A 16,878-nucleotide genomic window follows, 5' to 3' on the forward strand; every position below is an offset into this window, starting at 1 on the left:
GGACAGGACTGCCAGGTTGAAGAGCAAAAGTGCTATCCACCATCTTGGCCAGCAAACTGGAAGTGATGTGATGCTTTTATGAAATGTGAGAAGCAAACATTTATGCAGAGAGCTTAAAAGAGAGAGAATAGTTACTTGTTGCTAGATGTCACTATTCTCTCTCCCTTTTATGTTCTCTACATAAATATTTCCTTCTCACACATCTCATTTTCATAAAAGCATCACATCACTTCCTATTTGTTGACCAAGATGGTAGATAGCACCTGTGCTCTTCAAACCATAGGTCTTGGGTTCAAATCCCACTACAGGAATGAATGTTTGTGATAGTCCTTAGGTGGGAGACCAGTTTCATCACGAAGTACAAGATCATGAACCTGCTTACTGGAAGCATGAAAATGTTCAATGTTGGTCTCTAAAGCAAAGTTTCTGGATTATTTAAAATAATAATAATTAGCAAATCGAACCAAACCCTCCAGAGGTTAGAGAAGTTGCATACATTAAAAAACTTTTGAACAGAATTACTTTTCTAGTTAGATATAGACAATGTGTCTTACCAAGGTTCTTCAATGTTTGAGTTGAAGAACAAAAAATCTACCAACATGGAAACTTACACTCCTCAAAGGAAAACATTGCCACAACCAGATTTTAACTTTCCAAGACTGATCACCAAATATTCTCCTTACATTCTGAACTGGTATGCTCACTTTCAAATGTCTCTTAGGAACAAAACCATTACAGAAAAAATCCATCAAGTAGGAAAAAACATTTATCCCACTTTAAAGTCATAATCTATCGTTGTATATTTTATCTCAATCAGAGTTTCCATGCTGGCTATCAGTATCACTTGATTTTTATGCTAGTATTCTTTTTTTTTTTTTTTTATAATTGATGGCATGCACTTAGTCATCGTTTTGATGTTTTTCTTCCAGTTGTCATAATCAACAACCTTGTTCCCGATGCATGCAAGTTCTGGTCAGGATTGTACATATGATGGGGGAAGGGGGACTTTATTCACAGCCATTTATTTATTTATTCATATGGGGTTCGTCCATCTCCCGTTCCTCACTCGTCCTTTAAGACTGGTTGAGCCATCCTAATGAGGGATTAAGTATGTATTTATGACTGTAAATCTGTGTGTGTGTGTGTGTTCACGGGTCGGTTTGCCTGTTCTGATGGACAAAAAACCTGAGTTTCTGAGTGAAAAAACCTCTACCTCTGTATGAGACCGGCTAACTCACCTTTAGTCAAAAGAGACCAGATAAAGGTTCCTCACGTCATGGACAGGAATCGAACAAAGGTGTTTCCGACCAAAGGAATTCGTCTATACCAACTGAGCTATGGAGGCTCTATTCACGGCCATTATGAATACAGATCCGCTCATCAGCACATCATGTGGTAAATAACCTGATATCCTGTGATATGTTGATGAGCAGATCTGAGCACTGAGAATGAACTCTGTATGTTCATGGGGGCCCTTGTGATGCCTGTCAATTTTCCTGGAGTCAAAATTGCATTGTTCAGCAAGCTTGCAAATTTAGCCATTTAGCATCATGCCTGTTTCGTGGAAGTTCTGGATAACAGTATTATATTTTTCATTTCATGCTTCAATTATATCATGAAGTGAAAAAGGCAATGAGGATGCAAAACTTGTTGGCATTTTTAGCAGTAGGTGCGAAGATGTTGATTATGAACTGCTCCAAGCTTTCTTTTTGTAGTTGATTTTATGAGAGAAAGTTTCATCAAGCATGATAAGATGTTGTTCCAGGCTGGCAATGTGTTTTACAAGGTTTAAGAACTAGTTAACTAACATGAAGCATAGGATACAGAAAACTGGCTGATTCAAGCTGGCCATATGTTTGTGCACCAATCTGTCAATCTTCACACAACTAGCACATATCCACTGAATAAATAAATAAGACGAAGCTCTTTTTTTTCCCCATAATGTACAAGCTTGCAGCTATGGCACTTCGGTGCTACAAAAGATCTGTATGCATTCAAAGCTCTCTGTTGTCACTCAGCTTTGTTACCATTTTTACTTTTTGCTATAGGAATAGAGGGATTCCTATGCATTTGTGCAGGTTCTTGGTATGACTAATATTAAAACTGAAGATTTTTCTTTTTTTGAGTTTTAATTTTGATTAGATTTGAGGGGGAAGCCAATTCAGAAATCATAACAAATGAATAAATAAAGCATAAAATTAGATTTAAAAAAAAAAAGGGGGGGGAGAACATATATATAACAAATATATAACACTAAATGAAGGGTTCACTTACAAAAATGATTTCCGGGACCAGCATAATGATGTCCTTTGAATGCTGCCATTAGACCTGGATTAATTCCAATCTGAAAAATATAGAAGTAACTGTAATGTAACAATTATGATTTTTATATACCATATAGAAAACTGTTGCTCTTTTAGGAACTGTTAATCTATTGACGAGGTGGTATCAAAAACTTTCGAGAGTAGCTCTGTTTACGAGAAATTACTTTATCTACATTTACACACTATCACCTTCAAAATAGTCCCCTTGCACATCAATACAGCACTCTTGCCACTTCTGGAATGTGTCCTGGAAGTCTTCTTTTCGAAGCATGTCAAGCACCTTCTGCAATTCGTGCTGAATCTCCGCAACGGTGACCTTTGAGCTGGATCTTTATCTTCGGGAAGAAGGCGAAGTCTGTAGGGGCCAAATCTGGAGAGTAGGGTGGATGTGGAAGTGAGATCATGTTGTTTCTGGTGAGAAACTCACATTTGAGGAGCTCAGTGACAAGGTACATTGTCGTCATGCAGCATCCAGTTTTTTGCGCGCCACAGATCTGGTCGCTTTTGCCAAATGTCCTCCCTCAGACGCCTTAAAATCTGGCAGTAGAACTCACTATTGACGGTCTGGCCCCTGAGGATAAATTCTCGATGCACAATGCCGCGAATGTCGAAAAAGATGACGAGCATGCACTTGGTCGAGCTGCAGACCTGTCTCACCTTTTTCGGTCGTGGAGATGATGGGCTCTTCCACTGTGAAGCCTGTTGCTTCATCTAAGGGTCGTACCTGTACACCCAAGTTTCATCACCAGTAATAATCCTTGACATGAAGGATGGATCATCCACAGCATGCTGACAGAGTTCTTGGCAGACTTGAACGCGGTGTTCCTTCACCTTGGTCAGCAGTCTGGTGACAAACTTGGCAGCAACACGTCGCATGTTCAAATCACATGCGAGGATTGCCTGGACTGTTCTGTATGACGCACCGCCAATGGCAGCAATGTTGTGGAGTGTTCTCCAACGATCCTCATACACAAGTTGCTGAATGGTTTCGACATTTTTTGAGGTTGAGCTCATTGAAGGTCTTTCTGATCTCTCATCGTCTTCCAGTGATGTTCTTCCGCTCCTGAAGCACGCGTGCCACTCAAAACACCTCGAATGACTTATTGTAGCATCACCATAAACTTGCCGAATCATGTCAAACGTCTCTGTGGCAGATTTGCCCAGTTTCATGCAGAATTTCACATTTGCTCTTTGTTCTAACTTGCTGTCCATGATGAAATCGCAGATGTGGTAACGCAGGTGGTCAGAATAGCATCAGTTGCACAGCTCCCGATGTACACAGGACGATGTCTTTTGGCACACAGACTCATGAAGGTAAGTGCTCCCTGTGACTGTGCGTGCAGCCTTGTGCTGGGATCTGTTGGCATGTTATAAACCTAGTCTAGAAACTTTTTGATACCACCTCGTATATATAACTAGATAATTTACATATCCATACAGAGACAATTAAAAATACCAAACAATAAATTCAAAATTTTGGTAAAGCCATTGAAACAAAAGTGCACATGTATATCTATGCACTTTTGCTTAACAGGGTGAACTTATTCTAATATTATTGGCAACCTGCTTAATTCTTTAAGTTACAAATGAGTATTAGCACAGAAAGAAAAATATGTAAGAAAGTTTTAACAGGAATCAAACTTAAATAGCTTTCAAAGGTGAAGAAGGGTAGATGGAAATACACAAACATTATTGGAAGGGGGAAAAAAAGTTTGAAAAGCAGAGCCAAATCTTGGAGACTGAGAAGCAAAATTCTAATATAATTAAAGTGTAACAACACATATACACACAAAAAAACTTTAATAACTGTTTTAGTTTTGTTAACAGTGGTATGTTTCATAAGGACATGAATTAGAAACTTACTGATATTATAAAAAGAGGGAAAACTTACATTATTCAATAAAGTAAAAACAATCACTGAATAACCAAACAAGCTACTGTACTACACTACCAATATCATAGTGAGAAGTACTATTCAGACGACACAGTATCATATCCCAAGTAAAATCGAATGTCTCATGAGGAAGGATGAAACATGGTTAATAAGGTCTTGATTACTATTACACTACATAGTTAAACAAATCATTTCAGAAGCCTTCTTAAATTTCTGAACGGAACTGTTATATGCAATATATAGTATTTTGGTTTACTAACAGAGACATGCTATCCTTTCACATGTAATGTGAAAATGATAACTATTTCAGTATCTTTCCTCCTTCTCCCACTGCCTTCTAAATATCACTTTTGCATATAACAGGGTAGTGAGGCCTAAAGCCAATAAATGACACGTGCAAGCTGCATATGAGAGGCAGTGAGGCATACAGCCAATAAATGACATCTTTGTGTGGAGGGGGGGGAGGATCACGAGAAAAATAATCTGTTCATATTCCTTATATACAAACTGGAGTAATAGTTTATATACAAAATAGTAGTAACAAGTTGTTGAATCAGCAATTCAATAAAAAAAAATGTTGGGCTTGGTTCAATATAAAAAAGTATGGTAGAAAATATTTACATCAAAAATTCTTAAAGTTAATAAATAACTATTGAAAGAAAGATTATATCTATATTTAAGAAAGGAGATAAAAATGACTGTGAATATTAGAGTAATAAGCTTATTAAATAAAACTAAAGCAGTTATTAAAGCATTATTAAACAGGTTACAAAATATACAGTAAAATTTTAAATAGAAATACTAAGAACAAAATGGTTTTATACATGGAAGACTATGCACAGATAACATTTATGTCTTAACACATCTCCACCAGGCAGTGTGTGGAAAGTGCTGGCAGAAACTAATACCATGTGTAATGTATACTGCTGTTGCGGTTGCATTTTCACAAAACTATTACTTCAATTTTTCCATAGAATTTTATTTGTAAATTAGCATTTGTAAAGTGTCTTGAAATGACTGAATATCTCAAATGTAATTCGAATTAATTTCAAGATATACATTTGACCCTTGAACAATGCATGGGTTAGAGTCACCGATCCTCTACATCAGTGGTCGCCAAAGTGGTCAATATCGACCCCCAGGAGTCGATATAACATTGTTAGGGGTCGATTCGGGCTCAGGTGTCGATGGAAAAATATAAGACATCATTGTACGGGTAATATTTAATTCAGTTTACTCGGATTACCTGAATGACGACAACGCAATTAAGAGTGAATCGTAGGAACAGTGACATGAACAGGACCTGTAAGATGGAGCAAGGTCATGGAAATAGTTACTGAGGCCAATCAAGTAGGCCAAAATGACGTATTTACCAATAAACGGATTAAGTGGTTCCCGCCCGGCCGGCACGGCGGGAGCGAGATTGCAACATGTGCACGGTTCTTATTTACTTACACTTACATGTATTCGATCCCAGTCTTATTTTTTGCACATTAACATACAAGTGAGCGTTAATGTTCTAAAATTCATCAACATACATATTATAATTCAATCGTTATTCATTCACGAACTAAACTTCTATATGTTGAAGAGTTGAGCAGGACTGGTAGTAATACCAGTGATATTATTAGTAATAGTAATATAATAATATATACTATATTATACATACAATAAACACTATAACTATAAAATAAACAATCTAAAAACTCACATGAGCGTCTTTTTTGCTTGTCCTATTATAATTACGTAATAGTAAAATAGAGGGGGTCGATAAAAAGTCAAGAAACTCCTGAAAGGGTCGACGGTCAAAGAAGTTTGGCGACCCTTGCTCTACATTGTTCAAAAATCTATGTATAACTTTTGACTCCAAAAAAATTCAAGTACTAATGGCACACTGTTGACTGGAAACATTACCAATAAATCAGTCAATTAACACATTTTATATGCATGTATGCTATATTCTTACAATAAAGTAAACCAGAGAAAAGAAAATATATTTACAGTACTGTAAATATCGATACCGTAAGTTTATGTAGTCTGTTTACAAGATGAATTGTCTGTCTGTCTCTGTCAGTACCTGCATCAATACTGTCTTATATGATATAAAGCATTGTAGATGTTTTACATATTACTAACACTCAACATCAAAAATTAAAAGATAATATGAAAAATAAATTATTCATATTTATTTACAGGTATAACGATTCATGCATTGATAACAAAGCAGCAGCAATATGTTTGCTTTATGGTAGCCTAGTGTAATCGATACGATTGCTTTACTGTAGCCTAACCTATAAACTAATGAATTGTTATAAAATTATTTTATTCTAATTATTTAAATAAATTTAATTAATGACAGTTAATTTTATGCAGTGATGATTTAATACTGCATCTTTACATTTGTTTACATTTCTCAACTGCGAATGGCACCACGTACTGTCTGTAAATGTTTATGTGTGTAAGTTTTGATAAATCATAACTCTTAACTTTTTATAATAGACGTGTTATATTGGGGGTGGTTAAGGGTCAAAGCTGTATAACTGAGAGGAGAACTCCACATAGCCTTTAAAGGAATGCGGAGAACCGACCAGGGATTCTGAACTAATGTCCAATCCTCACCTTCTCGTGGTGCACCCTGTTGGGTATCTACTTGGATACTGAACGAACGAGGATGGGCTGGAAATTTGGGATTTAGTCGACCAAATTGTATTCTTATTGGTTAAACCAAAATAAAAAATGATGGTACAACATGACAAAATTTCATGCCGGCTGGGGCGTCGCCCGGTTAAACAAGGCCCCCATTGTTATCGGCAGGGAACCAGGGCGAACAGCGAAAAGTCAGCTACTGGAACAAATCTGAAAACAAATCCCAACTCAACATCGCCAGAGTTAAAGATTGGTACTATCAACATAAGAAGCCTGAATGGCAAAGAAATGGAGCTAGCTGAGGAATTAGATAAGTACCAGATCGACATAATAGGGGTGACTGAAACAAAAAAGACAAAAACTGGCGAGATCCTTCTGAGCAATAAATACAAAAGGTTATATTCAGGCAATGATAATCAAGGAAAAGAAGGAGTAGCCATAGTATTCAACACAAAATACGAAGCTAATCTTCTTGAATGGCAGACAGTCTCAAGTAGAGTAATGTAGGCAAATATAAGAATGGGGAACTGAACAATGAGACTTATTTGTGCCAATGGTCCCACAGAAGGTTATACTAAGGTAGAAGTGGAGGAATTTTTTGAGGCTCTAGAGAAAGCTACTGACACAATGAAAAAAGAATAGTTGTTCCTTGTTGGGGATCTAAATATAGTAGGAAATGATTGTCAGATATACAAAAATGTTTTGGGAAAATTTGGAGAAAAGAGCAAAGCTAATAATAATGGCAAATCAGTTGGATTTCTGTTCAGGATATGGACTGGTTATTACTAACACCATGTTCCAACATTAAAATGTGCACAAATTCACATGGAGAGAAGAAGCTAGGAATAAGAAAAGTCTCATTGACTATGCTATTGTTGATAGTGATGTTTTTTCCCTGGTGCAGGACACCAGAGTGTACAGAGGATTTGAAATTGGAAGTGATCACTATTTAGCCTTGAGCAAGATAAAATTGAATTTCATATTGAAAAGAAAAACATGTAAGAAAGTTTTAAAGTGAATAAAAGTTGAGCAGCTCTCAGATGTGAACTGTAGACTAAAATACACAAAGATTATTAAAGAAAAAATGAAAGAATTTGAGAACAGGAATCAAACCTTGGAGATTCAGTGGCAAACTCTGAAGAAAACATTAATTGATTCTGCCAGAGAGGCATGTGGTGAGGTTATCTGCAAGGATAAAAAAATCAGAACTCCCTGGTGGACACAGGAAGTTAAAGAGGCAGTGAAGGAAAAGAAGAAAGCATATCTAAAGTTCCTGTCAAATAAGTCAGCTTGTGCTCTTAAAGAATATAGACACACATGTAAGAAAGTTAAACACTGTGTAAAACTAGCTAAACAAAAGTCATGGGAGGACTTTGGGAAGAATATAGAAAATAAATATCAAGAAGGTGGCAAAATATTTTGGAGGTTGTTGAAGAAGCTTAGGAATGGAGGAAAGAGTGCTGTAAAAGGAGTTAGAGATGATAAAGGTGACATGAAAATGGGAGAAAAAGATATCCTTGAAGTATGGAGTGAGTAATTACTTTGAAAAACTGCTAAATAAAACAAGCAGTGATGACAGCACAGTGGTAAAAAATACTGACCAGGCATGCAGTCAGGAATACATATCCATACTTGAAGTAGAAAAAGCCATCAAAGGCTTGAAATGTGGAAAGGCAGCAGGCGTAGGTGATATTCGACCAGAAATTCTGAAGTATGGTGGTATAAGAGTCTTACAGTGGCTGCACTGCATAGTTCAGAAAGCCTGGACAGAGGGACGAATTCCCGATGATTGGAGTAGAGCTCTCATAGTACCCATATATAAAAAGGGAAATAAAACTGCATGTGAGAATTACAGAGGTATTTCCCTACTGAGTGTTCCTGGCAAGATCTATGCAAGTATACTTGAGAAACGGTTGAGAAGAATTGTGGAAGAAAAGCTTGGGGAAGAACAAGCTGGATTCAGGCCAAATAGAGGCTGTCAGAATCAGATCTTCACTTTACGACAAATAGTCGAGAAAGCGTGGGAACATAACAAAGATCTGTATTTAAGTTTTGTCGATTTGGAAAAGACATACGACAAGGTGCCAAGAGAGAAGCTATTCAATACGCTCAATACTTAGTCTTTATTTGAGTTGTAAGTCAGCAGTTAGAATTGAAGTACAGGAAGATGGTTTAATGTTAAATCTGGTGTGAGACAAGGATGTACATTATCTCCTCTGTTATTCATTATCTATATGGATCACATTATGAAGGAAAGGTGTATTAAACATGATATCATGACATTAACATCTCAGCTCTTTGCTTTATGCAGATGATGTTATACTTCTATATAAATCCGCTACAAGTCTGCAAGATTCTCTGACTAAATTGAATAACTGTTGAAATAGATATGGTATGAAGGTCAGCAATAAAAAGACAAAGACAATGAAAATAGGCAGAATCATTGAAAATGTCAACTGTGTTATGAATGGAGAACCTGTGGAACAAGTAAAACATTTCAGCTATTTAGGCACAATTTTTACTGAAGATGGTAAATTAAATATAGAAATAGACAACAGAATCAGGAAAGCTGGTATGGTGGGAAGTCAAATGAATTAAATTCATATGGAATAAGAGAGAAATTAGTCGGAACACTAAATTAGCTGTATACAAGACAGTGTTCAAACCAGTTTTAACTTATGGATCTGAGAGCTGGGTCAGAAGTAAAACACTTGACCAAAGACTAGAGACCACAGATATGAGAGTCCTGAGAAAGATTATAGGCATGAACAGTTGGCATCATTGGCAATACCATATTAAAAATGAGGATATTAGGAAAGAACTTGACATTGTCAGCATCCAGGAATGCATTAGCAGAGCTAATCTCTGCTAATGCATTCCTGGATGAAATTAATAATGATGTAATTTTTTTCATGTAGTACTATCATATCCTGTACACCCCTTGAGGGTACATGGCAGGAATTTGATGATGTGTTATATTTCATGGCAGTAAATGATAAAATAGACTAGCATCTATATATATTTCATGAATTCATGACATACTGAACTCAATTTTTTTATAGGCTATGCTGTTCATCTGCAAGTTTTTCAAATTGTCATAAATCTCCAAAAAATTTTCCAGCATATCTATTGAAAAAAATCCTGTCTAAACCGGTCTGGATAGTGGCCCTTCCCATTATACACGCCCGAAAGGGGGTGTGCTTTGCATTATGGGATACATACTAAGGCAAGTGATATGAAGTTATTAACCTCTATATATAAGTAGTTTAGACGTGAATATATTTCACACACAAAACTTTGTTTTACTTACTTGGGAAAAGGATTAAAACTAAGTATAAAATTTCTTGGTATCTACCCTATAATACACCCAAAGTACAAAACTTCCTACATCTTTCTCTCATCCAGAGATTTTTATTAATAAGGTCAAGCACCTTTTGTCTACTTGTATATGAGATGTATATGACTTCTGCATTACTTCAACCTTGGTATCTCTCCTGGGTCTGGCTCCTACTGATAAGACCTCAATAAAGGTCGAAACTGGTCTGGGTAGTGGCCCTTCCCATTATGCATTGCATTATACATGCCCAAAAGGGAATGTGCTTTGCATTATGGGATACATACTAAGGCAAGTGATATGAAGTCATTAGCCTCTATATACAAGTAGCTTAGACTTGAATATATTTCAAGTGCAAAACTTTGTTTTGCTTACTTGGGAAAAGGATTAAAACCAAGTATAAAATTTCTTGGTATCTTTAAAACACACACAACACAGAGTCGGGTCTCTTTTTATGTGGTAGATACATTCCACAGAAAACCGCACATAAAAAATAGCACAAAATAGACCTAAGTTACATTGAAAAATTAGGGATATGTTCCATAATTTTCTAAAACCTCATAAAACCGAAGCAATGAATTAAAATAAACCTAAAATCGCATAAAAAAGTTAATAAAAAATTCAGGAAAATAATAATGCCTAAGTTTGTTTTAAAGTTTTATTCATTTAATTTTATTGAAAAGTAACAATTTTTTTCACATTTTTACATCAGAATTATCGTCTCTATTAGACATCATTCTGCAACGTTTGCAAACTGGTGTGAAATCACTTTCATTTCCAGAAGAGATAGTCAGCACATCAGATCTGTATGGTCAAGGGAATGGTTCTTCACAAACAGAATTAGCTTCACCCTCGTTCTGTGCTGATTTTTTCTTCTGACAATGTAATCAGTGATTAAAGTATGTGATGATGATTTTACTAATTTTTTATACAGTTCGCGATATCCAGACATAGTTTTTCAGCTCAAGTTGGAATTTAACAAGAAAATTATTTTCCAATTTATTGCACAGTTCAAGACCTTCTCGAATTATATTTGCAGTGAGGGGGATAGGTTTTTCTTCCACTTCACTATCGTTTCTGGATCTTCGACGACATCCAAAGTTAATTGATATCCAATAATATCATTGTCACTTAAGGCATTATCCACAAGTAATTCATCTACATCATTCTGGTTAAATGTACCAAAAACTTCTCCACCAATTTCATGTGCCCAAGTAATGATTTCAGCTGATAATGTAGATGTTTGAATGGTTGCACTGTTTTAATGTAACATGATTTAAGCAGTCCAAAATAGAAAATTTTTTCCAAATGTCAGTTACTGTTAATGATTCATTTTCTAATTTATCCAATATAAATTGAAAAGTGTGCTTAACGTAACATTTTTTAAAAGTGCCTTGATCTAATGGCTGAATAATGCTTGTTGTATTGGGTGGAAAAAAAAAACACTACCTACACATTTGAATATTCTAAATGCAGATGACTTGGTGCATTGTCAACAATTAATAAAGCTTTAAAATTGAGAGTTTTTTGTTTCATATGTTTCCCCTTCTGGTACAAAGCAATTATTGAACCATTCAGTAAATACAGCAGTTGTTACCCAGGCCTTTGTATTAACCATCCAATATGCCGGCAGCTGTTTCAGATCTTTGCCTTTTAGAGCACATGGTCTCAGAGATTGATTTACTAGGAGGGGTTTCAACATTCGATTTCCCTGATGCATTGCTACAAAGTAACGTTACTCGATCTTTGCTTGCTTTAAACTCACTTGCTTTTTTCTCAGCCTTTGATCGGGACAAAATCCACCATCTTCAATAATTTTTGCTGCTTCAACCTCATCTGTAATCTTCACGTTATGAAGTGCATTCCTTTTTAAAGACCTGGTTAGCCATCCTTTGCTAGCTGAAAATTCTTTATCAGCCTGGGAAGTGGAAGTACATGGCTCCAATTGCTTCATCTGTTCATAAATCCGAAGAGGTTTTTGTTTAATTAAATAACCGCTTATAGGAATTCTTTGAATTAATTCTTCAATCCACATTACGAGCACTCGTTCCATTTTTTTCTAATAAAGCATCACTTGAGTACGATGATAATTTGGCACTTAGTTTTGTGCCAGAAATGACAGATTTTCTTATTGCGACTTCATTCTTTTTAATTGCTCTTATAGTAGATTCATCTAAATTAAAATGTTTACTAATCGCTGTAGATCCCTCTCCTTTGCTAAGCGATCTAAAATTGCAATTTTCATTTCCAAAGAAATTGCTTTTCTTTGGTGCATTTTTTCCTCCATTGGGCCAAATTAAATCTTTAAAATAAAAATTAGGAAAATTTAGACTTTACGATAATGAAAAGACAAACACTTACTCACATGCAAAATTAAACTTCACATTCACTCACTGCTTGCACGTTACTCACGTTATGCCAGAATGTGCTGCAATACACTGTTCATTATGTACAATGGTAGATAAGTTTTGAAGTTATGCACCGCATAATTTCAAAATCACATAAAAAGAGACCGGAGTGTGTGTGTATGTATTCTCATATGCATCTGTTTGCTTTATATATATTGTGTGCTTTCTGTACCCAATGACTGCATTATGAACAGCCATTATATGTGTTTTATGAAACTGGAAATTTGAAAGTGGATGTTAGGACAAATGCATTTAGTTAGCTACTATGTTCAGTGTTACAATCAATGTTTTGCTTGCATGAATGCAGCACAGTCTTGTGGGAGGAGAGTATTTTTCATTATGAGGTGTCATCTCTCAATTGTCTAATTACAGTAATTGTTGCCAAACATTCAGGTTTCACAACATATGAACATTTTTATTTAAGTCTTCAGAAACAACAGACAGTAAAAATTTATCAATTCCTGAATAAAAATAGGATAAAATAAGTTAAGACAGAAGGGCTGCTGAAAAAAAAAAAGTGATGAACGTAGGATTCATGAAAGGTTGGATAATTCCAATGATGATGATTGGCAGTTATTTATGCATCCTATTACTGTGTATAAAGTGTACATTGATCCTTCAATAAACAAAAGAAAATTCTTAGAAAACAAAGTGAAATATAAATAAAACAGAAAATACACATAACAAGCACAAGAAAATTTACAAATTGATTTGCTGCCCCATCAACCAACATGTATTCCTGCCAGGCCTAAATGAATCACCTGATTAAAATCATTAGTTCACTGGATTAGCCCCTCCCTATAGTCATTTACTGAGCTACCAAATGTATATACAGCAGCTGTTTATTATGGATAGTTATTTACACTTCGCAAAGAAATCTCTTTCCCACTTGTTATAAGTTTTTTTTTTTTTTTTAAATTATGCCATCATAAATGCATTTCTAGAATGGATCCCAAGCTATTTGTTCTGCACAACAACTTATAAGGCACACATATAATATCACAAAATGTTAATTATTAACTAGTCATTTGCCAGTGACGAAAGTACAGCTAATTCTCTTTTTACATTACTTTTTTTTTGCACTATTTCAAAATAACATGGTTTAGAAAACAAAAGCAATTCTATTTTTACAAAGAATAGTTTATTATTATTATTATTATATAACACCTCCAGGGAGACAAAGACTCATCGAGGGAGAGCATCTACTCTACAAGTTTCTGTCTCCACCAATCGCAACTACCTTCATCATCTATACCAATGCCATCTACCATTCTGATTTAACACAGTTCAAATGGTGCTTATTTTTAAAATTTCTGTTTGAATTCAGTTCTGTTAAATAGGGTATTTCCATTATAATTTTCTAGAACAGTATATATGTAATTAAACTTGAATTTTGAGGAACTCCCTCAACGTTTTAAATATCAGGATTACTCTAAGCTACAGAATGTAGACAATTGTGAAAACAAAAAAATCAATTTTTGTAGTTACGATTCCCCAAAGTTAAGCTGACAGATGATCCTTCATATTCACTTGCCATTGGTTCCTGGAAGCAGAAGGGTGCTATGCCAATTCCTCGAAGTTAAGTTGGTCCGTAATAGGAGGCCTGCCTAAATAAAGCTGCTTGGAAGGAGATAAGCTGTTTGCTAAACAATCATTTCTTGTTTACAATTCAAAATGGTAACACGTCTTGTGTTTTGTTCATGCAATAGAGTTTGTGTCTAAGACAACAGGCAAGGCAATGAAAGGTGTGGATTTTAACATATTACCAGTGCACTGGAAGGCAAACAAAAAAGGTTGGGGTTACAAAAGAAATTTTTAATGAATGGTTCAATGGTTTTTTTCCAGAAGTTAAACGCTATTTGATCGAGAAAAAAATCTGGACTTTAAAGTTTTATTGATTATAGACAATGCGTCATTCTGTTTTAGAGTGCTCAAATGTGGAATTTTGTTTTCTGCCACCTAATACAACATCTTTAATACAACCACTAGACCAGAGTGTGATCACTTCCTTCAAAACTGACTAAATAAGAAGAACATTCTAATGCATTTTGGATAAACTAGATAAGAGTAATCTACTGACAGTTATTGATGAATGGAAGAAATTTTCTATTTAAGATTGCATCAAACTTGCTAAGTTGGTGTTATCAGAATTGTAATGATCAACTTTAAATGCATGCTGGAAAGCTACTTGGCCAAATTGTGTGAAAAAGAAAAAAGTGATGATGATAAAGAGATTCCACTCATTGCAAGATTAATTAAATAAATTAAAGATTAATTAAAGAAGGGCTTCAAATGGCTAGTAAATTGAAAAGTTGTTTTCTTACACATGATCCAAATACTGAACAATGTGAACAGTTTAAATGTGAACTGAAGTCATATATGGTGCGATATGAAGAATTATATAAAGATCTTGTCAAAGCATCAACAATTAATTACAGAATCCATGGTATTAAAAAAAAAAAAAAAAAAAAATCAACCTTCAGAATTATTGAAAATTAGTGCTAATTTAGTTCCTTTTACTGAAGAAAATATTTCGCCATTGCAGTATGAGCAGGACAGCCAAAGTGTTTCAAGTGATGGAAGTGATTTAATTCCAGTCTCACACAAAAAAATGCGGCTACTCAGAAAGTGATAGCGAAAAGAATGTAATAACTAATAACCATATGCATGGATGTATTTGGGACTTTTTGAATTTCTGTTTTATTAGTGACACACTCTTTTCTTTAAGAAAAACATATGTATATACATTAAATAAGTATTTAAAATAAAAAAATATTCCATTAAAATTAAATAGTATTTTATTCAATGATTTGCATACGTTTTGTTTGAAAATAACTTATTGTTCATATCAGGTTTTCACATCTGGAACCATTCTTCTATTTTTCCATATGCGCTGTATTCTTTTTTACACGGTTTTTATTTACGCGGGTTTTTCTGGAACTAATCCCCCGTGTAAATGGAGAATTGGGTGTATTTCTATTCACACTTGTTCTTTCTCTCCTTTATATTTCCCATCCAGCAATTGTTTATTAATGATAGTTCGCATATACATCACCTTTTAGTAATTCAAACATACCAGCCAAATAAAACATTCTCTTTAATTAATGTATAATTCTTATCCATAAAAAAAGAACACAAATGACACATTAAATTTAACAAATGATAATCAAAGAAACAACATGATACTTTTTTTTTTAATGTTGAGCCCATACACGAGAGGTTGGTAGATCAAGCTATAGTACATTAGTACTGTGTATGGGTTGTCACATGACACATCCCGAAAAACACAAGCATGAAATTTCCATGGGGGCAAGTGTTTTCTCTCACCTTTCCAGATAGTTAGGGTGAAGAGATAATGACGATCACCCATATGTGAATGTGTTAAAACTAATTGAAAAAAAAGACAAGAATTTAATTTGGAAACACATTTACAAATGATGAGAAAAGCTTTGATAAAATACATAGAGAAAAATTATGGAGTATAATAAAAGATATTCATTAGATTCCGTGTAAGCTTTATATAAAGACATAAAAATAAAGTTACAATTAGGTAATAAATTAACAGAAGAGATAAAATAATCAAGGTGTAAGGCAAGGACGTAGTTTGTCTCCAATTCAATTCTGGAACATGACCATAAAAATTTTAATTTTTTTTTTTTTTTTTTTTTTTTTTTTTTTTTTTTTTTAATAGATAGAAATTGTATGTCCAGTTTCACCAATATAAGGTAAGTTACAAGTGCGATGGATATGGTATACTCCAGGGTGGACTAATGGGAGGGAGGTTCCTTGAAGGAGTTGAATATGTTTTTTTAATTTTATAGATGGTTTAAAAGTAGCATTAAGATTATAATGGTGTAAAAAACATATTCAACTCCTCTAAGGATCCTCTCCCCCACACTGCCCCACTCTGGAGTAAATACCATGTCCTTATATTTATATATCTGTGATACAGTGTTCATATATATTTTTTAGCGATTAGTTTAGTAGTTATGCTCTTGGCAGTAAGGAATGTTGGAGGATGCAACTGCAATTACAAATGGCGTGTCACCGAGTCCTCTGCCATTTAAGAACTATTACGTAATATAATAAAGGACTTTGTGGCATACAGTGATTGTGGCACGTATGCTTCCCAGGAGTTGGATATGTGGCCGGAGAGAGAAGGGGGGATGCATATCGCAAAATGCAGACAGTGGGAGGAAATTGATGAATTAGATATATCGATAACCGACCTAGTTGCTTCAGGGACGGGGATTGAATGTCGGGAGACGAGTA

At 34.9% G+C, this 16,878-nt stretch overlaps 1 protein-coding gene across 2 annotated transcripts in view; it reads right to left on the reverse strand.

The window, feature by feature from the left end:
* Tdg (Thymine DNA glycosylase) overlaps positions 1 to 16,878 on the reverse strand; it is a 234,747-nt gene that overhangs the window by 114,654 nt on the left and 103,215 nt on the right. For both annotated transcript variants that reach the window (XM_090412150.1, XM_090412151.1), the window contains exon 5: positions 2,275 to 2,344. In XM_090412150.1, the coding sequence (XP_090268276.1) occupies positions 2,275 to 2,344 (70 nt within the window). The remainder of the gene's footprint in view (positions 1 to 2,274; positions 2,345 to 16,878) is intronic.

This window comes from Typopeltis vanoorti, chromosome 22 (assembly GCF_054136105.1).
Source record: "Typopeltis vanoorti isolate ZY-2024b chromosome 22, IOZ_Tvanoo_1.0, whole genome shotgun sequence".
In the NCBI taxonomy this organism is placed as follows: Eukaryota; Metazoa; Arthropoda; class Arachnida; order Uropygi; family Thelyphonidae; genus Typopeltis; species Typopeltis vanoorti.